This window comes from Nannospalax galili, unplaced genomic scaffold (genome assembly GCF_000622305.1).
Source record: "Nannospalax galili isolate Female #2095 unplaced genomic scaffold, S.galili_v1.0 scaffold2149, whole genome shotgun sequence".
Lineage (NCBI taxonomy): Eukaryota > Metazoa > Chordata > Mammalia > Rodentia > Spalacidae > Nannospalax > Nannospalax galili.
In genome coordinates this window covers 295,738-322,421 of record NW_008360298.1, presented here as the reverse complement: position 1 = coordinate 322,421, position 26,684 = coordinate 295,738, and the positions used below count along the sequence as shown (strand labels likewise).

Here is a 26,684-nt window from a genome sequence, read left to right as displayed (position 1 = left end):
AATGCTGGGGGGATTACTATACCAGATTTTAAGCTCTACTACAGAGCTATAGTCATAAAAACAATATGGTACTGGCATAAAAATAAACCCATAGACCAATGGAACAAATTTGAAGACCCAAATATGAGTAATTGCAATTTTCGCCACCTGATATTTGACAAAGGGGCCAAGAACATTAACTGGAGGAAAGACAGCATGTTCAGGAAATGGTGCTGGTAAAACTGGATCTCCACTTTAGAAGAATGAAACTAAACCCCTATCTTTCACCCTGCACAAAAGACAATTCCAAATGGCTCAAAGACTTCAGTACAAAGCCTGAAATTCTGAAACTTTTAGAAGGAAACATTGGGAAAAAACCTATAAGATATAGGCGTAGGAAAGGATTTTCACACCGGACATCAACTGCTCAGGAAATAAGAACAAGAATTAACAAATAGGACCTCATTAAACTAAAAAGCTTCTGTACATCAAAGGAGACAAGCAAGGAAGCAAACAGAAAACCCAAAGAATGGAAGAAAATCTTCACCAGCAACACATCCGACAGAGGTTTAATAACCAAAATATATAACGAACTCAAAAAACAGAAAACCAAGACAAGAAGCAACAGAATTAAAAGATGGGGTAAGGAGCTGAACAGAGAGTTCTCAAAAGAAGAAGTAAAGATGGCTATGAAACATTTTAAAGGATGTTCAACATCCCTAATAACTAGGGAAATGCAAATTAAAATCACTTTAAGATTTCACCTTACCCCAGTCAGACTGGCTAAGACCAAGAAAACAAATGATACCAAATGTTGGAGAGGATGTGCAGAAAGGGGAAAGTCATCCACTGCTGGTGGGGCTGCAAACTGGTTCAACTCCTATGGAAAGCAGTGTGGAGAACTCTTAAAAAACTATAAATGAACCTACCATTTGACCCAGTTATACCACTCCTCATTGGTATATACCCAAAGAACTCACCCTATTGCAGAGACACTTGTACATCCATGTTTGTTGCTGCTCTTTTCACAATAGCTAAGAGATGGAAGCAACCTAAGTGTCCCTCAATTGATGAGTGGATAATGAAAATGTAGTTCTTTATATGATGGAGTTATACTCAGCAGTACAGAAAGATGAAATCGTGAAATTAGTAGGTAAATGGATGGAACTAGAAACTGTTATACAAAGTGAAGTAACACAGAAAAAAAAGTCTACATATGTTCTCCCTCATATGTGGATCGTAGAACCAGACCCTGATATGTAAGTATGCAACCAGACATAACTACAGGAACCAGCATAATGTAAAGGAAGCATGGAGGTAAGGGAAAAGAAATGTCTCACATGTTTGGAGTCTGGGAAGCACGAGTCTTGGGTGCCAGTAGGTTCAGTATTTGTTGTGGCCGATTCCTGCTTCCTGCTCCCAAGATGGCACCTTGCTGCTGTACACTGCAGAGACAATGAATTCCATGTGCTCATGTGACCAAAAGGGGTAAACTCATACTCTTCAGCCATTTTACAAGATTGTTAGTCCCCAACAGAAGGTTCCACCTTTATGACAACCACCTCCTAAAGGTCACACCTCTTAAAGATGTCACATTGTTTAGCAGCTATACTTTGAGACCTATACTAATTTGGTCAGAGGGATACACTTTTTGCTTTTTGCTTCTTGCCCTCCTAGGTTGACTAGTTCCAGGAGACTATAAGCATCTCTCAAAATATCTTATAATGGTGGTGGGTCACCTGTCCTCTTGATCAAGGAGGTCAAAGAGACCCCACCAGATGGACTTGAACTAGTGTCCAGTCTTATAAAGATGAGAGTCAACACAGAGGAATCATGTCCTCCATGCTTCCAAGCGAAGCCAACCATTGCCCTCCTAGGTTGACTAGTTCCAGGAGACTATAAGCATCTCTCAAAATATCTTATAATGGTGGTGGGTCACCTGTCCTCTTGATCAAGGAGGTCAAAGAGACCCCACCAGATGGACTTGAACTAGTGTCCAGTCTTATAAAGATGAGAGTCAACACAGAGGAATCATGTCCTCCATGCTTCCAAGCGAAGCCAACCATGGTCGAGCAGGACATTTGACTTATCTTCACATAGGCAGACCTGGTAAAAGAAAGGACCCAGGGGCTACTCCCAAGCCCATGTGACCCCTGAGGAACAGATCCTCAAAAGACTTTAAGAGTAAAAATAAATTGGTGTATATGATCCAACTGTATGGCCTTAAACACTCAAAAAGAAAGTATAATCAAAGATTAAAAGGGCCAATATAAATTCATAAGAGTACATATGTATAGCTAAAGGCTACATAACAAGCAACAATGCTAGACAGGGGATACCTTCTATTGAGTTGTTGGCCAGGGTGGCCAAAGGGATTCCCAGATAGTAACCCAGCATGGAACTGGGAAAATGAACAGCAGACTCCAATCTTATCCAAAGGAATATTGACAACTGATTACCGCTAGATGAGGAACAGCTGACCCTCCTAAAAGAAAGACCTCTAGATAGGCTGACTAGATTCACCAGAAGGGCAAGTAGTGGGGAATGGCTGGGGTGCCGACAACACAGCAGACAGTAGCAGGGATATCAGAGTATATGGGCTCTAGTGGGGGGAGGGAGGCTATGATAGGGTGCTATTTGGGAAGTGGGTATAAAAATAAGTAAATTTTAAAAAATTAAAAAAAATAATCATTCTTCAAAGCATAAAAAATTCCTCCTTTATAATTGGTGGATGTGAAAAACATTACCGTTGAAATCTACCTGAAGATGGTATATCCATGCTCAGATGCCAAGGAGCTCAGAAAGTAACCGACTGTGACTAGTAATAATCAGATATATAGAGATTAGAAGCACATGTGCGTCTTAGTGTCAATTGTATTGAAAATGAGTTTTTCTGTATGAAACTATGTATTTTAATAGTGAAATAGAGATAAAACCTAAAAATTTACAGCCAATTTTGAAGTAGGTGCATCTTAGCTCTGGAAATTGTTATTGAATATGTCAATGCTGTTGTAATGAAATGCTTCTTCTGATTGTGTGGTTATTAAATAAATAATTAAAAAAAAGAATCCCTGGCTTAAAGGGTTTGATGTAGATTTAAAAAGAGCTGTTTTTACTCAAGTTTCACCTGTGATCATTTGTCCTCCATTTCCTATGGAATTTTATACTGAAATATATGAAGGCAAAAATAACAAGGGAAACATTACAAGTCTCACGTAGTCTAACATAAATATTGATGAAACCTAACATTCTGTTTCATGTAACATCAAGCAGCTGTCTTCCTCTCTCCATTTGTAGCCAGCCTTTTCCAACTAGACTCCCTGTTGATCCAAAGCTGATTGAAAGAAATACTGATATTTGAATTTTGCTGCTGCAAAAATACAGACATTTAAACTAGGGTTGGTTTTATTTAGTGAATAAGCTTATTTTCTCAGCTTAGTAAAGCTTCCTTCTTCATTAAATAAATGTGTGCTCTAGGCTGTGGGCTAAAGGAGTTGTGTGTGTGTGTGTGGTTGCTTGGAATGACCAATGACACCTGGGCAGTGGTGGGAGGAGTCAAAAGAATGCACACTGCTTGCTGTTTCCTTTCTTGAAATCTATTCTGTCTTATAAAGAAAAGACAAGCAAAGATAACAGTAAAAAAAGGGGGGGTGGAATTTCTAAGCACTAAACATGCATAAAAAGAGACAGACAAGAGAAAATACATATTCCTTAAGTGATGAAATGGAAATATACAGATACAGCTCTGGGAAATGAAAGAGGAAAATAAATCTGTTCTTGTTTATTTTTTGTTGTTGCATTCTAAGGATGTTAGATACAACCACTGGGAGTCTTTTAGATGGCTTTCCTCTTGCAGTGGTAAAGCTGACAAAGACCAGCTAAGAGCGGAAATAGTTTATTCCCTTACACTTCCAAGTGACAGTCTGTCATTGAGGTAAGTCAGGCAGGAACTCAGGGCTTGATCCTGGAGTCAGGAACTGAAGCAGAGACCTTGGAGGAAATCTACTTACTGGCTTGTTCATCTGGCTTGTGCTCATCTTTACTTGTTGAGTCATCTCTCCAGCCTCCTGATATCTAATCCCATCTTAAAGCAATTATATGAATTGCTATACCAAAAACATCTAATTTTATCTCTGTTTGCTGAATATAAAGGAAGGGCTACTAATGTATATTTTATCAGACTTTTGTTACACCAAGAGTATGCAACAATACAGATTTGTTTCACACAGTAGAATGTAAATAAATGCTTTATGCCCCAAATTCTAATCCCATAGAAAATGAGAATTTTCTTCCCAGTATTTTGTTAATTCATAATATAATTAATTCCATTGTAATTTTGACTTAGCCTCACATATTCCTGAGTAGATAGAAGTTTATTTTACCCAGTTAAAAATATGTAATTTAAAGTCACAGCAAAGAACAAGACCAGGATTACTACAATATGAAATCATTTCACAATAGACAGGATGATTGGTTCCAGGACCCCATAGTTCAAGGATGCCAAATCCACCAATGCTCAACTCCATTCTGTAAAATGGTACAATGTTTACACATCATCTGTGTACTCACTGCCTGCATATTCCTTGAATCATTCCAGAGTACCTTTAATGTCTAATATTATATAAATACTTTATATGCTATTTTGTTTGGTGAATAACAAGGAGGAAAAGGATATACATATGTTCAGTGCAGATACGTGTTTCCTTGATTCTTTTGGTAAGCTGTTGATTGAATTTATGAGGGCAGAACACTAATATATGCAAGGCTGAATATGTTGTTCATAGTTATGTATCTGGTATTCTGACAAACATAACACAAACAGTGCTATAGAAAAATAAAATTTAAGAAAACACAGTAGAAAACACAGTTTGTCACATGTATGTGTATGTGATGAGTGAATGTGTTACTGCATGTTACTGTAGATGCATGTGCACACATGTGCACCTGGATGTGGAAGCCCAAAGTTGGCATCATTGTGTTCCTTCCTCAGTCATTCTCCAGAATATTTACTGAGGCAGTGTCGTGATCAACCAATGTACCTCATCCACTTGCCCCAGTGAATCCCATCTCTGCCTCAGAATGCTGGGATTACAGGTGGCCGCCACAATTGCCTGACTTTATGGGCTTTTATGTCAGTTCTAGAGATTCAGAATCAGCTCCTCACACTTGCTCAGCAAGCACTTTGTCTACTGAATCATATCTATAGCCCAAAACACATATTTTAATGTCTCATAATACCAGATTTTTTAAGAAAAAGATAAAAGAATGTGATAATTATGAAACTACATCTGAACGTCCCTTCAAAGCTCATGCCATCTAAGGAAGTTATTTAGTCTTACGAGGTAAGATTCAGTCTACAGAACTCTTCAAAGCTAACTGTACAAGGCATTCATATGATGTGTCAACAAATGACATTAAATTTGTATCCTTATATTTACAGAAAAGAATAGCTCACACTGTTCATCAAAGAAACTTCTTTTTGCAATAGATGGAGACTATTACTGAGTTCCACAACTGGTCAAACCAAGAGAATAAGTGTCTGTGAGATGCCCAACACTAACTGACACATCTATACTCAAACCTGTACTCCAAAGGCTCACAAAACATAGTGGAACAGGAGGCAGGGAGAATATTACTGCATCTCTCAGCTCTCACCAGTGTGATTAACACAGAAAGCATGAGCCAATATGCTGAGAATAAGAGACTACAGAGACCGTGTCCTTGGATAATACGCTTATATTAAATCTCTGCTACACAGGGCTCAGGGACCATTGTGGGAAAGATGGTGGAATAATGTAAGAGCCAGGGGTGGTGGATGAACACAAGGAACCTGTTTTCCAGGTAGCTAGGAACTTGCATATTTCAACTTACAGCGATAGTGACAGCATGCACAAGACCCATACAAACTGAAAGCAGACAAAAATCCAACAGAGAAGTGGGGAAATGGATATGATGCCCCAAACTTACCTAAGGAACTATTGGCAGCTGGTCACTGCTGGGTGAGGGAGAGCTAATTTAAGAGAGTGAAGCTAGATGGGCTGCCCATGCTCTAATGGATGAACTCACACCAAGGTACATCTGGGAACACAAACTTGACTCAGTTGTGTCATGACAGAATGCCTGAAATCTCATGGGTGACTATGGGAGGGTGAAGATAGGGGAGGGAATCTAAGTATTATCAAAATGCATTATATAAAATGCACATAAATTCAATAAAATATCTATTTAAAACTGAGAAACTAAAATAAAGAAAGGAAAAAAATAATAACAGAAGGAGTCTACAATAAAAGGTTGAAAAATGATCATTGGGAAAGGGAATTTAAAAAACAATGAGAAAAGCTATTTAAGCTTAGTATATTTATAACAGGTTTTAATACAGCAAAAGTCTGTGAAGTGCATATATATTGTTTTAAGTAAAAATGTACAATATACTAAAGAATATAGATGTGTTTGGATAAAGAACAAATTCACTAAATTGGGTTGTAAACCCAGATATATACCAATTATAAAACATAAAATACTGACTATGGCATAATTAATTTGGAGGCTAAATGCTAAATACTAATTAAAATGTCAGAGCTACTTTTCCACTAGAAGTTCAAAATTCCTGATTTAATGATTACTATGCATGATAGATTGTCAAACTGCAACTATGAATCACTTATCTAATAGATTCCATCAGCTTCATCAATATTTTGTCAGAGAAACATGTTTTTGTGTACAATAAAAATGTTTGGCTTTGTGATACAATGAATGACATCAAAATAATTCAGGTCCAACTTGGTGATGATAAGAGTGATTGTGGATTGGTGGGATGCCTCAGTGGGTAAAAGAACATGCTATACAATTCTGAAAATCTGAGTTCTATCCCCTGACCTGCACAGAAACACCCTGGCACTTGATCATCTGCACACATACACACACACACACACACACACACACACACACACACACAAGCAAATAAAAGATCAATACAAATAAAATGATTCATTGTGTAATTAAAAAATTATGCAGATCCATTCAATCTATTCTGTTATTTGATCTTCAAATAAACTGTACATTTGAATCATAGCATGAGTTATTATAATGTACATTAGCATGCAGCTCGGCAAGTTTAAGGAATATGCTGGAATCCTGAGCAGATACTCTATGGAGGAAGCTGAGGCAGGAACATCAGAAGTTTGAGACCAGTCTCAAAAGAAAAGAAAAGAAGAAAAGAAAAGAAAGAAATAAGACAAGATTTTTTTCTGTTCAGAAAATTTTCATAAACCTGGGAAGTCAAAATGTTATGCACAGATATTTACTTTCTTATAGACTTTTTCTCACATATGATGTTATAAATAATATTATAATATTGACTTTTAATGGATACTAACTTTTCCCTATTATAAATAATTTTCATATTCTCACTTATATAAGCCTCATCACAGCATAAAGGTTGCACTATTTTATTCCTATTTCACAGATGAGTAAGTATTAGTTCACACAAATTTTATTTAATATTACACTATTACCCATTTATGCACTATATTGACTACTATTTTCATATGAACTATTCTTTACAATATTATATTCTGTTTTATAGACATGTGTTATATATATATGGTTCAATTTACTCACTGGAATAACACTCAGTTCACAGAACTGTTAAAAACACCAAATGACATAATGGATGTGAAGTCCCTAAGATACATGACTACCACAGTTAGCACTTGATAATTGTTTGTCCCCTTTCAGTTTCAGAAAGACAAAGGAAACAAAGAATGGAAATGAAGAGGAGGAGGAGGAAGAGGATGACAAGGAAGAAAGAAAGGAAGAGGAGGAGGAGGAAGAGGAAGAAGAGGAGGAAGAGGAGGAAGACCACAAGAAAGGGAGAATAAGAAGCATGTAGTGAGATGGAGACCACTGTGACACCAGGCTCAGCACATTGTTTAGAGTTATCAATATATTGTCTTAAATAACTTTTGTTTCTGCTAGTGATCGAAACAAAAGATGAAGGAGATAATTCTAAGAGCTATGAATATTGTTTGTATCATTAAGTATTTCAAGAAATTGAAAGTAGGAAAATGATCTTATAATCCACAGAAATTATATGACTAAACGTTACTGTCCCTGAAGTTTTATTGAAACACAACTCTGTTCGTTCATTTACATCCTATCCTGTCTTTGGATCTTTCTACTTTATAATGACAAAGCTGATTAGTTGAAGAATATCTCATGACTCACAAATCACATACTGTTTCCTCTTTGACCTTTGACAAAGAACCTTTGTTTAGTCATGAACAAGTACAGTGAAATTCATTTCTTTATGAATTTTGAGGGTACTTAATATTATACTGTAAGACTCCAGGAAAAGAAAATAAGATGTACATATGAAGTATTTTCCTAGCTATTTGGCATTCTTGACACACATAAGAAAGTTCAATTTTTAGTGCACAGATTTAGCCTTCTTTACTATGATAAATGAATTGTGTCATTTGTTTTCAGAGACTGCTATATACAATAAGTTAAGACAGTATTTGTCTCACATCTGAAAATAACCACTGCATTTAATTCTACTAAATATTCTGATCAGTTATTAATTCTAACACATAAATATGTCAACAGTCTTGGATTGAGTTGCAGGTCTTCTCAAGTTTTAGAATAATGCTATTTATTTTTAATAAGTTGCAGAGCTTGGTACATTAGTTCATTGTTCCCAGTCTTTAAGAGCTACATGGATCACATAATTTCACTTACTTGGTTATATTCTGCATTTAAAAGATGCTCATCTCAGGGAAACTGAAGGCTTAATTTTAAGTGAGGCAAATACTCTATACATGAATTAGAAATAGTAATGTTAAATGACAATTTTGATTGTCTACTTAAAAATATTAATATTCATATACAAAATCCCAGAACTCAATTTAAGAAATATTAAAACCAATGGAGCAGGAACTGGTGATGAGGCTCTGGCTCACAAACTTGTTCAGGCTAATTAGACCCAGTGTGGGGCAAATGTCAGCTATAGCAACACTTTGCATGAAGTGTGGACAGTCCTGCCAGAAATGAACACTGAACCTTCCCCTATACATAATACAGATCTTTCTGTAGGTCGCTGAAAAATTTTGAATTAATGTTTCGATGGGTGAAGCATAAAGACTAGTGCTACAAAACAGCTTCCTCTAAACATAGACCATTAATAGTTTTCTTAAAATAGTTTGGAAAATAGTCAGCTTTATTTGTCTATGAATAAGTTGGAGAATAAAATAGTAGTAAATAAAAGCAAATGCTTAAGCATTTCTATGAGCATCATAATTTGATATATGTCCATGTGAGCATTTACCAGTTTCATGCTCTGTAATGCCAGTTTAATTTTCTAGGAAGTAACACTATAAACTAGTCATGCAGAACAGCCCCAGGCATTCCACTGTGGCAGAGTAGGTATGAAAAAAACATGGTTCCCATAAACAGTGAAAAGGGAAGGGAATGTGTAAAGAATGTGTACTGAAGACTACTGGAGGTTAAGCAAACTAAACTCAATAGTTTGGATTCCGGAAATTGATTATAATCAAAATGTAAATATTTAACATTAGTATTTACCAGATAAAGTGCTGAGAAAAATATCTAATCTCATTGTCCATTCCAGGGTTTGTTTCCCATTGCTACCTATGCTTTTACCTAGCAGTATCTGATTTCCTTACAGATTTTTCTTTTTTAGAAAAGTATTTTATAACAACCAAGCATATTTATTGCATGGAAAGTTACCTAACATAAATATTTCATTTACTTATACCTATAGTTATTTTGACCTTTAGCATCTGTTTCATTTTTGAGAGCCAAAGACACAATTTGTTACACCTTCCAAGCAGAAGGAAGAAAATTAGATATTTTCCAATGGTGGTGGTTTGAAGTTTGCCTCTGCTTTCAGCCATGATTCTGAGATGCACTGGTATACTTGAATTGCATATGCAAAACTTGGCTTATCCAGTAAGATATCTGAAGCATTAAGTGTGAACTTTTCCTCACATCTTATTTTCTCCACATCCTCTCTATAAGTAATTGCAATAAAATATGACTTCCCTCTAGGAACCTCATTTAAAATCATGTTTTTCACATTAATAACAAATAAATTACTTATAGCACAAATTAATAATTGTGGATGCAGCTATGCCAGTATCTGCTGTGCCATTTACTTAAGAAATAGTAGAAATCCTGAAAATTACTGATAAGATTGAAACAGAGTCTTCTGTATCTGAAGAATATTGCATGTTCATTTCTTATGCCTATGATTTAAGCTCTTATTATACTCCACTGTTCTGTCTCCATACTCCCTAAAATGTTGATTCATGATTCACCTCCTTAAGTTCTATCTTTTTTTCTGGTCCTCTCCACTATCCTATTATATCACAACCTTTTAAACAAAATTTCACCCTCTATTACCTTTCTTTCACAAACTCAAATATCAATCTATCATCACCTATAGATCAACACTTTCCAAGACCTAGCACATCACAAAATGACTGTCACTACCACTCATTCCAAAAGAGAAAACTTTTCCTCTAGCTATCAGGGAACTTCTAATTGCTTCTCCTTGACAAACCTGTGAGGAAGAGGAAGTTACATTATGCAGAGAGAGGGGGGACATCACCATTCAATGTTGCACCTGAGCAGACCCGTCAGTTCATTGACTATTCTTGAGAGAAACCAGATGAAGCCAGGAGAACCACTACTGAAAACTCACAGAAAGTATTAAATTGTTCTTTCAGACACTAATATTGGGGGCAGTGAATTTAGGCCTTAAGCGATGAGTGATAGAATGCCCCAGCTTTATAGTTTATTCCTTTGTTTCATTACTTATATTCTTCAACTAACTGATATAATACCCATAAAATGCTAACCTATTGCAGGAGGATACAATTATCATCTAATTATTTTGCTCTAGACTTCTATTTCCAACTCTTTTAAATCTATGGTTGATATCTGCATTTATATAACTCAGGAGGACCTGAAATTTGATCTACTGAAAGTAATTCATTTTCTTCTCATATCTTCAATTATTGTGTCTCTTGATGGAGATGCAATGTCTTACTGAATCCAATCACTATCCTACCTCCATCTTCCAAGTTTGACAACTGGGAGACTGCCTGGACACTTTCTCCTGGAATTCTCCTTTAATAACCAGTCTGCTTTATCCTTTCTTACAAGTGTCTGTCTTTGTATCATTCATCCCTACTACAATCAGGAAATTCTACCTTACTGTATATTATTATAGAGATCTACTCAAATTCAATTACTATAAAATCTTGTCCCTTTCACATTTATCAATTGTGTACCGTAATGTTATCCCACTGTCCTGCTTTTAAACTTTGAAACTACTTTGTAATTTTCTTTGTGAAAATCTTTGCGTCATCACCGTACTTTGTTTTAAACCAATCTGTCTTCTCTCTCTCTCTTCCTTTTCACTCCTTACCTCGTTTCCTTCCTCTTTTTTGTGTTTCTATGATTCTTTCCATGATATAACTCCCTCCAACTCATAGCCAAATATTTCCTAGCATGAAAAACCCATTCCTAATATCTTGGTGAGCTCCAACAGACCTTGTATTCTATCACAGATTCATTGTTATGGTATACTGAACTGAACCTTGTATACTTATATTTTGATCCTGCTCTTTGGGATAACATGTTTCCTTGTTCTGAAACATCTTATTATTATCCCATCCATCTGACCAACTCTTGCTCTGACTCAAATTTTGTTTCCTCTAGGATAGGCCCTGAAATTTTCCTCTAGGAATGTTCTGTGTGAATAATACCCCCCAATTTCAACAATCTTGGATAGAAATTGATGTTCATTTTTTATATTTCTCCAGAATCCAATGTACACTCAGTAACAGGACTTTCTAGCTTGCATAATTCTAGTTTTATCATATGGTTTTCCACTGAAGGATTTCATCTTTGACACCTAAGAACCTAATATGATAGGTATTAAATCTCTCTCTCTCTCTCTCTCTCTCTCTCTCTCTCTCTCTCTCACCTGTCTCAAATGGGGAGAATTTCTGTGGTCATTCTAGATCAAGATATTTGAATATTAAGACCTGATAATTACAAATATTCTGCCAGTTGTTTTTATAAAATTTTATTTAAAAAATTGGCCTTTCCTTCATATTGATTATTTATGGCTGTATTTCCATTCCAGTGACAGAGTAATTTGTTGAGGTAGCATTATGTCTGGGAAATTCTAAAATAATTATCATGTGTACTTTTACACAAAAACATGTATTTTTAACCTTGATAATTAAACACATCAAAAATCTAGTCCTCGATTTTGATATAAACAATTTCTTCACTTTTTTATATTTACACAAATATTCTCTGTAATGTCCTCAAGGAGATATGAAGGAATAAATAATGTGATGTTTAAACAACAGTGACAACAACAACAGCAAAAAAACATACAATCTTTTTGGAGTTATGCTAATTCTTGAAAGCAACTTTAACCAAAGGTAATAATTAAAGGTTCATCTAAAGATAGCTGTTTCATGTGGAGTGAGTGGGATTGTCATGGGATTAGTCAACCTGAAAGCCCTGACCTGAAACCAGTGCAGTTTGCCTGTAAAACCCCATTTCAGGAGCAGCATGCTCCTCATAAATCATCCCCACATGGAGGCTAGCCGGGATGGCGTAGGCAGGCTGAATAGCAGCTATCACAGACCCTTCTCAGGTGCAGTATGTCCAAACACCAGGTGTCTGTAGGTGGAAGATTTGGAAACATTTAAATGACACTTGAATATTCACTCTTCACCCTGATCTTCCCTCCCTTAAGTTGTCCTTGCTCCTTTATTCTACTGTTCTCCAGGATGGCACACCTATAAGTTCAATGACTCAGAACAATCTGATGTTGTCATCAATTCTATTTCCATGATGACAATATCCCTGTTCACTAAAACTGCGTTCTTGTAAGTTGTGCCTCCAGTGTTGACTCTTACCTTCATTCTTCTCTTGTTTTAGGTAAGAGATCTCTTTAAATGTCTTTGCTTTCGCTAGCTCAGTCACGCACTTTCTCTATGCCCTTTCCTTTTCTGTCTTCTTTAATTGCAATGTTCTTTCCTCTATTTTTAAAAATTCAAATCTTACATCCATTCAGAGTCTAACTCTGCATTTGTTTCTTGAGACCTATAGAAGAGTATTCCTCTTTCTGCAACTGAACAGTCTATACTACCTGTGTTTCCATCCTGAGCTTCAGAACCAATACCATGGTAAAGACCTCTTCTTGGATAGTAATTTGACATTTGAAACGTAAGAAAACCCAAACAGAATCATTAATTTCCCACATATTCTCCTGAAAATTAGCTTTTCTGAAAATGTTTTCCTGATGCTCAATTCAAAAACTTCTGATTTATCCTTTCTCGTTTATTTTCACTCATTCATTAAAAAACCCGTCTGCTGTTTTCACTTTTCTTGCCATGCCATGTCACTAAACAGTCATCATCTTTTGTTGTGTCCATTGCAATAAGTCCTCCACTGGATTCCTTGCCTCCTCTCTTCATACTTCTGCAGTTACTGTGTCATACAATAGGGTGACCTCTCAAAAGCATGAGTAAAATAATACATTTCCCCCATTATACCCACTTTAATGGATTTCTCAACTTCCTTTGTGATTCCCAACTGCAATCCCTTTTCCATGGTAGGAACATTCTGTTCCATCTATCTAAACAGTCTTCTTCTATCACCTTACATGTCTAAGGTGTTTTGTTCATTTAAGCCTTAATTTAAAAGTCTCTTCTCAGGACTGGAGAGCTAGCTCAGTGGTTAAGAACACTGGCTGCTCTTGCAGAGGGCCAGGGTTCAGGTCCCAGTATTCACATGGCAGCTAACAACCATCCATAAGGCTAAAAGTCATCCGCAACTCCAGTTTCAGGGCATCAGTGCCCTCTTATGACCTCCACGGGCATTTCACAATGTGGGTGCACTCACATACATGTAGGCAATAAAATAAAATGTACACATAAAATAAAAATAATAAATAATAAATAAAATACTTAAAATGTCTCTTCTCAGACCACTATACACTCTTCATTATGACATGCAAGCTTTGTTCTTTATAGGTAACTACTACTATCTAAAGTATTTATGTAGTATTATGTATCCAAGCATTTATTTAGGTTTTATATGTCTGGTTATTATCATGCTCCTTAGAAACATAATCTATATAGGACTTACAACTAATCTTTCATAATGTACCCCAAATGTAATCCTTATTTAACATATCTACATCTTTTAAATCATCAGTCAACATCTTGAGTCATAAGAAGGGATACACACACACACGCACACACACACACACACACACACATAATCTTACATAATGCGGTGGCTTGTCAGTGTTTACTTTTCAGATTCTAACATACATTACAGCATAATAGTGTAATAAGTACAGACTATAAAAAACATTATATTACACAAGCCATCATTATACTTACTGGTCTAAACTTTCATTATCACAAACTTTAAATAAAGGTAGGAACAATAAAATGGTCATGTTTCTAACTTTATGCCAATTTTAATAGTTCTAAGACCAAAACACTCTGACTTTTACTATTAGAGTAGAAAGAAAATCAATAAAGAAATAACAAAAAATACTTTTAATCCTACTAGAAAAATACCATTGGAATCTGTATCAATAATACCAATGAAATATCTAAGATCTTCCAAAGTGCTATTTCTTATTCTGCACCATTCTTTTATTCATATGTGAATGGATTTATTATATGTCTATCCAGTGAAAATTACCATGGCTTTCCAATAGCATAAATCACAGGAAAATGTGAGGTCTTATTCGCGTAGCTAAAAAATAGGTAACCATAGACTCTCCAATGGGAGACTGATCTTTCAAAGCAAAACCATTGTTATCTTCCCTCAGCTAACAACAATTGGCTGGAAATTCTGGTGGAAATGCTAGACATCAGAGTAAATACAGTGAACTAGAATAACTACAGATATTTATGCATCTCTAAAATACCTTAGCCATTGGTTGATAAATATACCACAAATTATATTAATAGGCTTCAGACATAACTTCTAGTACCCACACATGATTAATGAGAGAAATGTGCAAAAGTTGGGCCATTATTCACAGAAATGAAATTAAGTTTTAAAACACAAAATAATTCAGTTCCAAAGCTGGAAATATGGCTTAGCTTGTTGACTTTTCAGAGGAACCGGATTTGGTTTCCAGCACCTATATGGTAGTTCATAACCACCTGTATGTACCTCTAGTTCTCTGAGATCTGACATGCTCTACTGGCCTTCATGGGCACCTGCACATTGTATACATAAACTCATGCAGGCAAACACATATAGCCGTAAATAAAATAAATCTTTAAAACAGAAAATGTCAATAACACAATTGGATAAAGTGACCAGTTTAGTATGATTGTAGAATGATTTGAAGATAACTACATTTGACAAAGATTGAGAGTCTTATAGGAGCATTCATAATACTTTCCTAAATATTTGTATTGTAGCCTCAGTTATAAAATGTAGTTTTATACCACCACCACCCTAGTTATGGATTCTTGCTGAACTAACCATATTGCTTCCTGATTCCAGGTTCTTCTGTTTTGTTTATACTGAGTCAGTCTCATGAGTCTGTGTGATTCAGCCCCCTCCCACAACTTTTTTACACATCTTATTGCATTCCGTTCTCTTGTCCAAGCCTGTCACAGTGGGAGTTTAATAAATGCTACCTAATTATGATGATGCTCCTCTTATTTTCCTTTACTTCCATTCACTGCTTTCTCATGTATTTTTATTTACAGTCAAGCATTTATGCTTCCTGACTACTTACTCTACAGAGGAACAGCCTTCATCAACTCCCCTTCATTACTCCCCTTTCTTAATTGTATTATAAAGATTAGAATTTCATTTGCTCTGTCAACTATAATTTCTCATGGGAGAAATGTTTTCTTTACTTTTATTTTTAAGTTCATGCATGAGTTATTTAGTTAAGTGGTATTTTCTCTAATTAGAAGTTTAATCTCTTAGGAATGGTGTTGTGTCTTTGCATGTCATGCATGGAACCAAATTTGAGTTTATTAGTCCTAAAGACACAAATAATGTTATTTCTCATAACATTCATATATCTATTTTGCTAAACTTAAAATTAAGCTCATGAAATATTGTACACTAAGCAGTTCTTAGAAGTCATTCATTATATCATTTTAAAAAGTAGAAAGATATACATTTGAATTCCATTTTAATGTTCTCTTTTTTGGTGGACGTTATATGCTTAATGCATGTTTTAAATAAAATGTAGCTATGAGAAATTCCTGCTTCTATTATGGAAGATATTTTATGTTATAGAAGATTAGATGTGAAAGAGACTTAAAGTACTGAATTCAATGCTTCATTTTATAAGATAAATTATTAGGAGCTAAGGAGATGTCTTGGCAGTTAAGTGCATCTGCTGGTCCTGCAAAGGGCACTGGTTCAGTTCCTAGCTCTCATGTTTTTCTGCCACTTACAACTACGTGTAACTACAGCTTCAGTTGATCTGGTACCCTCTTATGGTCTCTGTAGGCACTGGCACTCATGTGCACATACCCATACACACCTACATACATACAAAGTTTAAATTTTAAAAAACATTAAGAAAAGCTAAAACACTGTTAGAATTCACATATATTCATCACAATCTAAAAACAGACTTGTATTTATAGATATTTTAAATTATATTCAGCATTTTATAATGTAACACTTTATAGCTAGGGGATAAAGAGATCAATAGTGTTGCAATGATTCTATTGAGTGAAGATTAGAATTTCAAGGCCCCAAATATCACAGTATAATTATATATTTAAAACAGATAAAATTTACAGCATTTTGCATCTAACAGCCCTCAAAAGTGAATTTTTATTGAGTTTTTACTATTTTAAGACTATGGCAATCCACAGATTTACTTGTTTAAAATGAACTGTGCTTTTAATATAAGAAAGAAAATTCTTAATTAGGGCATTCATTACTCTGTAGCTCCATAAGGTAGAGCATGAATTTGAAACAACTTCTTGTCACTTACTAACTACTGCACTGCTCTGTGTCTTAATAGCATCATATATAGAATGGAGAAAATAACTGCATTCCTCAGTATTATTGTAAGGAATAAATGAGTTTAGTCATATTAATCACTAATGAGTTGTAAGAATAAATGTTAATGGTGGTAAAGTAGCAGGATATTAAGGAAGCATGGGGATAGCTTTCCAAGCCAGAGAATGAACTAAGTAATTTATTAATAGATACTTGACCTCCCTATTACATAAAGAGGATCAGAGAGAGAGAGAGAGAGAGAGAGAGACAAAGACAGAGAGAGAGATTGTAAAATTTAGATTTGTCCTTGTATGTTAATATTTTTGTTGTCTTTGTATTGGAAAGCTTAAGAAAGATTAAATAAATATTTACCCCAGGTAGAAAACTAGCAGTGACATTGCTGAGCTAGGTCATAAAATCTGTGAGTAGAGAGCATCACTTTTAGCTGAAAGGTTTTGTTTCTGATTCTTTTTAGTCCTTTCTCTTTGTCTCATAAACTGCGACATGTGTCACAAAGGATTTTCCTTTCATATGAGAAAATAAATATTTCCCCATCACCTTTCCTTCTTCTTTGATAAGAATGAGAAACACCTTAAACAGCAGGTTCTGGTGTGTCTGTCCACTGCAGCCACCAAACCTCACTTATATATACACATGGTTACTTTCAAGAGCCATCAAAAAAGGTAAGAATATCATGGGAGACCGACTAGTAAAAGCACCCCTTGCTTTTCTGATTTCATTTTGTTTGTTTTGCCTGAAATCAGCAGGGTCTCCTACTTAATCTGTTTTCAGCTACAGTATTCTCTATTTGAAAGGATGGCAAAGGAGAGCCTTGCCACACCCATGGTGAAAGGTGAACACTTCATTTTTGAATTTATTCTAACTTACACAGGCATTCATTCACCAGAAATGTGCTGGCCCATTTCTCAGATCCAGATACTATCTGAGGATCAGCTGTACTTTGATAGTATACAGTGAACTCTTTTATTCAATCAGTAAATATTTATTGAGCACTTACTCACTGGGTTTTTCCTTAAGGAAAAAGAAATGTGTTGTGTCCACTGTCATTAGACCTATGTTTTATGAGAACTTTAAAAGAAATAATGACACTTTCTTTATTAAACAGCATGTCAACCTGTAGATATAAAACCAAAAGTATCATGTTACTGGGTTTCCTTCCTATTTAATATCGATTGCTTTTCCTTATTCTTGAAATAATTGTACTTATTATTTATTACAGGTAAGGTAGAAAACTTTCCACAAACTCTCTTTCAGTCACATAAACTAATTAGCTTTCACTAAGTGGCCATTTCATTAATTATCTTTAATTATATCCAAACTAAATAATCAACTTCCTCTAGAAAGTGTACTATTATAACACATAAGAAGAGAAATGAATCACAGTTAAGAACAGTGAATTATTAAATCTTAAGAAATCACAAGCTTTTTGCCAACTCTGTGTTTCAACGATTTAAAAAATTCCTAAGTGATCATATGTTAATGAATGGAAATAGTCTGAACATATTTCCCTTTGACATCTATGAAGTATAGAGATTGATCATGAGGACTTTTATTGGAAGATCAATATGCTATAGACTTATTCCTTGTCAAGGACTTATAGTATCTGTACTTGGTAGATGTAAACTCACACCTGTGTACTAATATTTTTAATCTTAGAACTAAATATTTTCAGAGGTACATATATGTGAATAACTCAAAAAAAATTAACTCCCTAACATACTCATCATAGGTACACAAAAATTTTCTGCTGCAGTCAGCTATTTAAGATATTTTCTCAATTAAATTGCTAACTAGCTATAAATTGTTTAAGTTGTTTCCAAAAGAGTCCATTAGTTAGAGTATTGTAACTAATTCACTGTCTTACACAGTAGATGTCAAGTTGTTTTTTTTTTTTTTTTTTTTGATTAGCAATTCAAGTTTTAACCTGGAGCTCAGTTTTATTCCTGCCAAAGCTCTTGGGATATTTCTTTCAGGGATAAAACATTCCAGTCATTGTTCCTAATGGGTTGTCCACTGCCAACTAATGACTACTTAAGTTATCAGGTATCATTAGGCGAAATATCTTTTAGGAACTCAGAGAACGACAAAGTTTACAAGTGAAGTATAAAGATTTAAAAACTCAATTATTTAACATTTCTCAATCCAATTTCATGAACCTTTAAATCTTTACTTGAAGTTAAAAAAAATAGTGCATATTATTTCCTTCTTTGCAGAGTTGATAAATTACCCTACTTCTAATTACAGAGAGAAGACATTCTTCTTGTCAAAAACTTTTACCCTAACCAACAGTTAATCCTATTTTTTTTCTGTTGAAACAGTCACTGCATGATTTATTTGTGATGCATGCATCTGGATAAAATCATATAGCCAGGTATAGTCTAATTGCTCAAGAGCAAAGGTTAGCACAAATTTTATAAATATTTATTTAAAAAATATAGCTGTACTACTTGAAACATGTTCATTGCAAGTACATTTTCTGGGGCCCTTGGATTTAGAGTTCATATTATAAATATGTCATATAGCTTGTGACAGATTGTCACATTTCCACATATTTTGGAGAAGCCAAGGAAAAGATCTGAATGCCTAAGGAAATTCAAACAGGACTTAAAAACCTACTTATTGGGTTTGGGGGGGGGTTGTTTGTTTGTTTGTAGCCCCAGCTGGCCTGGAACTGGCTTGGAACTTGCTATGTAGATTATTCTAATCAGGCTGTCCTCCATCTCACGGAGATTTGGCTGCCCATGCCTCTTGTGTGCTGGGATGAAAGGTGAGTGCTGCATCACCAAGCAGTTTTAATAATTTTTAATACGGAGTCAATTTTCATTTTACAATATCACCTACATGCAATTTTCTAGTTTCACATTTCTGAAGAATACACTGGGCACCACTTCATGACAGTAATGTTATGTTTCCAGCAAGAATTGGAGAACGTTCCTAACAATTTCATGTTACGACACAGAGAAATCATGTCTTGTAACAGCTATGGTGGGACACATACCTCCTATTCTAACAATCAGGAGGCACAGATAGGATAATCACAAGTTCAAGGCCAGCCTGGACTCCATAGGGTGACGTTGTTTCAAAAGAAACAGAATTAAATAAAGAAAAGAAGTCATGTTTCATAATCAAGTATTCCCATAAAACTTTGCAATATCAGTTCTGTTTTGGGAACTTTTAATAAAAGTTCTTAGTTTCTATTTAGACACATTAATGTGTGAATCAATGGCTGCCTTTAAGACGTAATCCTATAAAAAAAAGCATCACATTCACTTATGTAATCTCTATGAATAGATAAATAAGTTAATGATCTAAGTTCAATTATTAAAAGTTCGTTTGACTATCCAGGGATCATCATATTGTTATTTACTACTTTGACTTTTATATAAGAAAAAAACTTTGCTCAATAACTATTAGCAAACACTTTCAGAAAACTGAATAGTTTGTTGAAAGGATTATTTAGATTTCCAGTCATTTTGATTCTTCATGTTGAACAGAAGGCTTATTAGCAAAATGTATGACAATGTTCATGCTTGTGTCACAGAATGTCTTATTATTCTGAAACTGAAATAAATAATCCATTTTCTAAGACCACAAGACCCTTTTAAACTGTACTGGTTCAATTGAACACACAATTAGAACATTTAAGCAGACTAATGGTAATTATAATCATTAGAAAAATTTTAGATCATTTGTATCTTTTTCAGCTGATGAAAGGTTAAAGTAAAAAAGCCCAAGTTTGCACAAATTTGGAATTATGTGTCATTTTTCAGTTTCCTAAAGAGTACTGCCTAAACTTTTAAATTAAAAAATTATATTTATGGTAAACTCTGAAGGAACAAGATTAATTTTGCATTTGAATCCATAGGATTATTTGACTATCTCCTAATACTTTTGATTACATCAAATGTCAACTGGTCCCCTCTAAAATATTGAGTTTTATGCTACACAAGCTTGTATCACAAAGTGAATAAGAAATAACATAATTACTATCTTTCTAAGTTGAGTAGAATTATAATTTAGTTTACAAAACTAAATATACAACTGTGTTACAGGTCCAAAACATGCCAGGAACTCTCCTAGGCATGAAAACATAATGATGTCTAGACAGACATGGCTCCACCCTCCAGAATCTTTTCAGCCTGTGTTTTTTAAAAGTTGTTATTCCTCATTTTTTGAAGTTTTATTTACACTTTGTTTATCTCTAAAATTCCCAAAGATCTACTTATAATAAGCACAATTACAGGGCCATCTCATGAGGGTCAATCTTGGTTGATTTGACATAACTCCAATAGTAAGTAAAACTGATATGTCAAATATTAAAATTAAGGTCCAAACTTTGTAAAATTGCAAACTTAACTTGTATTTGCAAATTTCTAACAATATTTTCAGTAATATATATTTTTCTTGCTGAAAAGATGGAATTATACTCAAGTGGTTCTCTCTGTTATATATGATAAACAAATACTTAAAATTTTCTTTTGTTTTTTTGACAAATTATATATGTATTGATAAATATGCTGAATATGTATCTAAAAAAATATACATTTTAATGAATTTATTGGTTCTTATCAAATAACTCTTATCAATCACATTTTCTATAAAAAGATAAATGACTTCATTTAGTTAAAATATTTGCTGTCTAGATGTTGAAGTAGAATTAGTCAATCAATTTAGACCCTGGTAAGTGAAATGGATAAACTTAATCATAGAATTAGATTTCACCTGTTGTTTTATCTCTGAGAAGGTAATAAAAATAATCTCTGAGAAGGTAAAAAGTTACATAAATTCTGTTTCAACATACAATGTGATTTATTCAGTGTTCATTTGCAAATACTCATAGTTTTATGTTACTGATCCCTGCTGTGCTTTAAATTATTTACTTCAGATAAAAATAAATTAAAAATCCTCAAGAGGAAGTAGCCGTTGAGGCTACTGAAGTGTCTCAGACATGTCCTTATCCTAGCACCTTTGCCTACATTCTGAAGTTCATATTTAAGCATGACTCTCAGCAATACCTTTCCATTTTCTCAGAGAACCTTGCAATTCTATTAAACTTTCAATTGTCCTGCACATTTTCATCACAGTTTTGCATACAGCTACTTTTATGGGTAATATTGATGATTCAGCGACCAAACCAACACAATAAAATGGGTATGGTGTTTTGATGAATGAGGCTCACAGAGGTGCGTGCAAAGGCTCTTTGAACTGTTAACTGGGCACAATGGTCACAGAGTTCCTTAAAGTTTTTAAAAGAAACACCACAGCAAACAATCACTCTAAAGACACAATTTTGTTACTGTCAGAATTACAATTTGTTTACCATAGCAATAAACTTTTTTAAAGTAAGTCTTTTTGAAAATTCCAAGGTGTTTAAAGAAGTACAAAAATTCTATAGTAACTTCCACAAAAATCAAATTTAAAACATTAGAATTATTGCAGAGCCTGGGTATGGGTGTTCTGGATTATTTTTAAATGAATGACTACTATTAAGACACAAATCTAATTTTATAGATATCCCCATAATTTTTAAAGTACTGAAACACAGAGGCAGATGGAGCTCTGTGAGACTGAGGCCAGCCTGGTCTCTGTAGTGAGTTCTGTTCCAGCCCAGCTGGATCTATAGGGAGAATAACACATGATAAGACTTTGCACAGATACCATATTTATAGTACATTATTAAATAAACAAAAATGGTTGAGAAGCCTTTATAGTATTTTAGTTCATCCAAGAAATTTAGAAAACTAAATCATTAATATATTTGGAATGGATTAAAAACAGAATACATAAAGCAGTTATTTGTGTACAAAATAAAATATGAAGAATTACTTTAAAGTTGTACCACTATATTATCATTCAGACATTTTAAAATAATTATACAATTTCCTACCTTGTAATTGTATCCGTTTAAATTTATACTAAGCAAATTATGACAAGCACAAACAGGCATAATGGAGAGGCAAGTTTTGGCAAAAAAAAAAAACAAAAAAAAAACCAACAAAACCCATGCCAAAACAAATATATTAAAATTAAAAAGCCTTCTAAAATTGTACTTCCAATTTTGGCATAAAACTTAACATTTGATGAATAAATAAAATAGCTTATGATGCTGAAACCTAAATATGTATCCTCACCTAAAAAATCAATGTGTGTGTGTGTGTGTGTGCGTGTGTGTATTTTAAGTACATGTATTTAAACCACAGGCAATGCAGGCTTGATGTGTTGTGTTAAACAGGCAATAATAAAGATCTAGGGTGAACAGCTGCTTGAATCCCTTTTTAATGCCTAAGCCACCTAAAGTTCTCAAAGAACTTGTCCATAAAATGTTGCTCAACACAAAGTTTTCAATTGGGAACTTTCCAGATTTTAGGAATGCCCCACTTTCAGGGGAATCAAAACATTGTTTCCAGATTATATCAGAAGTTACAGTTTTTCATTCCAACAAGTGACTAGGAATTCTACTTTTATCTTTACCAAACATTTAAACCTTTTCAGAAATTAATATTCTAAAGCTGTTTTTGAAACAAAATAAATCATGTCATTCTACTCTTCCCCAAAGAACAGGACAACCCAAAGAGACGGTATGGCTTGTGGAATCAGAGGGCTCAAAGGCCCAAAGGAAAAAGTCCAAATCAGTCATGATTTCCTGAGATCCCTGTGCTGGCTACTGCCATCATCAATTCAGAACCGACATTCTTAAGAGCTGGACCTTCATGCTAACCTGACTCCCCTGGGCTCTCAAAGCAGTTTTCATTAGTATCCAGTACCAGGAAACATACTTTCATACTAAGGGGGCTGAATCTGGATATACACAGACACACAGACACACAGACACACACACACACACACACACACACACACACACACACACACTTGACTTTACCTGCTTTTATGTCGCGTCTTCAGCAAGTTTCTTCCAAACGGAGCCATGGTATGGTCTGTCCAGTTAGTAAATAACACAGCCCTTATCTCAAAGAAATCTGGGGCCGGGGTGGAGTGTCTGCGTTTCTCCGGTGAAGGGAGGAGAGCTGGAAACTTCCTTTTCACCTCCTCAGATGTTCCTGGGTTTCAGCTCATTAGAACTCGTCTGAGAGAGTTGCTGGAAGTTGTGCAACTGCTGCTTAACTTTGAACTGAGGGATTGTTGTGGCTGCTGCTGGCACCTTTGGAGACCTGCCCAGCTTCAGCCTCCAAGAAGGCGTTTGGAAGCAGGAAAATGAAGGGGGGGGGGGGAGAGGGAGAGAGAGAGAGACAGAGAGAGAGAGAGAGAGAGAGAATCTATTGTGTTCTCTTGTTATTTCCAGTTTAGCTAAACTTTAAGAGCTGCCAAGTCTACAGGCATGCATACCCATGGAATGGAAATTTCACTCAAATTGGATACCCCCCTCCCCCTTTTCCTGCTCTCCACACCCAACCACACAAGGTGAACACACATAAAAGATGTTAAACTAACCCCCGCCTCCTGCCAGCCAGCTCCAGTCTGTGAAAAGTAATCTGATCTTGACAAACAGGAAGGGAGGCCAAAAAACACTTTGCCTACCAACTCAATACAAAAATCTCCCCTGCTCTGGGTTTACACAAGTGCATTAAAGCAAGTCAAGGAGGAAAGCAGCTGCAGGCTGGATGAAGGAGCCCACAGACCACCTAGGAATTTGAGCTCCAGGCCCCCCTCAGTTCTCCCATAAGAGATTTCCTCCCTTCCAGTCCTCCATGCACACTCTCAAGTACAATATCCACAAGGTGATGGATTTCAGGGCTGACTGATCATAGCCTGGCCTTTAGGACTGGGGAACTCTGGCTGACTCCTTCCATACTGACTAGACCTCTGCCTCCAACACAATGCTTTGCTGGGGACACTGAATGGGTTCTTGGGTCCTGAGAGTTTCATAGGAAAAGTGAACTGCTTGTTAAGGCCCTTAACCTAGAGGTTATGGAACCCGGTGTCAGTGCAGGTCAAAAACGCATGAAGAGCTTGAAACACCATAGTCTGAGCATCTAAAGTAGTGCAAGCGGAGTGCTCCTGGTCTAGGGAGCCAGCACAACACAGGGCCTGGTCACAGTGCTGTGGGAAAGTGTCCTGAAGAAATGACAAGGAGACCTTTAACTAGATCTGTCTTTCAAGATTTCTCTCCTCTAAAAATCACTCCCCTGAGCCCCAGCAAGTTCCTAGTCACTGGCTTGGGCTGCTGCATATGAAGAGGGAGGGGAGGGAAAGCAATGGGCTGTGAGTTCCTCCACTTTGCTCTTCAGTCTGGTGTCTTTGAATATTAGCAACAGATTTAAATTGCCTCTGTTTTCTATGGTAGCCCTGCTGACCCCAGCAACAGGAAACAAAATATGATTACAGGACAAGACTGTGATTCTTGTATGCACTGTACAGGATTCTACAGTGCAGAGAAAAGTCTCTTTTTTTCTTTACTTAGTTGTAATTATTCAGTAATCTATATATTTGTATGTTTATATATTATTTACAATAATATTTTCTTTTTGATCTTACATGTCATTCTTATGCCCCCCTCAGTCATTAAAAATTTATAAAATTATAACATCCAATGTTATAATTTTCTTGTCTACAGTTTGTATTCAGGAGATGAATTATTTAAGAATATATATTCATATTAAAATATTAGAGAAGGGGCTGGAGAGATGGCTTAGCGGTTGAGAGCACTGACTGCTCTTGTAGAGGACCCAAGTTCGATTCCCAGCACTCACATGGTGGCTATGAACTGTCCTTAACTCCAGTTCCAGGGGAATCCGAAGCCTTCTTCTGACCTCCGTGGTATTGCAGGACATGGGTGCACGCACATATACGCAGGCAATGCACTCATACACATAAAATAAAAATAATTTTTAAAAGCTTTTTAAAAATTAGAGAAAATTTTTACAGTAATAAAGGTGGCAATGGTATTCTTTATTTTTCTATGTATATAAATATATAAGCATACATGTACACTTTTCATTCTTTATATTTTTGTATATATATATACACATATGTAATATAAAGCACACAATCTGGAATATACTTCTGTCTCCTTACTTTGATAACACGTAAAATGGTTTACGTCATTATGAAAGTTTGCTTAGTTACTTCAAGTTATTCAAAACTATCCCTTTAAAGCTGTGCTATTTATTTATTAAAGTAATGATTACAGTCAATTTGCAAAGTATTTTGCATCTACTAAGGGTCTCTGTGTATCCTGTACTTTCAGTTCCCTGCCTTTATTGATGTTTCTAGTTAAGAATTTACATTACATTTTCGGTAAAGACTTTTGATGGAGGAAGAGGAAACCCATTACAGCTTCACTAGCATAACCTGCATGCTACTTTCAAGTTATCACAAATGACTATCCTCTAGAATGTTGTTACTCCTCATATAAAATATCCTAATACTATTCATGACAAACTCTTTGATGTGTAAGATTTAAACACGGAAAAGTTGGTACATATTAAACAAATGCATTTTAATTTCTCAATTATATATCAGTAAAACTGGGGCAAACACACAAAGTTATTGCCATTCAGATTTTAAAAGCTGAAGGAAATATGAGCAATGGTCCCTAATACCCAAATAGAAAAATAAGAAAACAAAAACTGTTCCTAACTTTCTTACTTTCTGGTGCAAGTTTA

The 26,684-nt window shown here is 35.2% G+C and overlaps 1 protein-coding gene across 1 annotated transcript in view; it reads right to left on the bottom strand.

Annotated features, from left to right (window-relative positions):
- Positions 1-24,225, bottom strand: part of Rassf9 (Ras association domain family member 9) — a 39,503-nt gene extending 15,278 nt beyond the window's left edge. Inside the window, exon 1 of the mRNA XM_008824217.3 lies at positions 23,942-24,225. Within this exon, the coding sequence (XP_008822439.1) occupies positions 23,942-23,988 (47 nt within the window). The 5' untranslated portion in view covers positions 23,989-24,225. The remainder of the gene's footprint in view (positions 1-23,941) is intronic.
- Between the last annotated feature and the right edge of the window lie 2,459 nt (positions 24,226-26,684).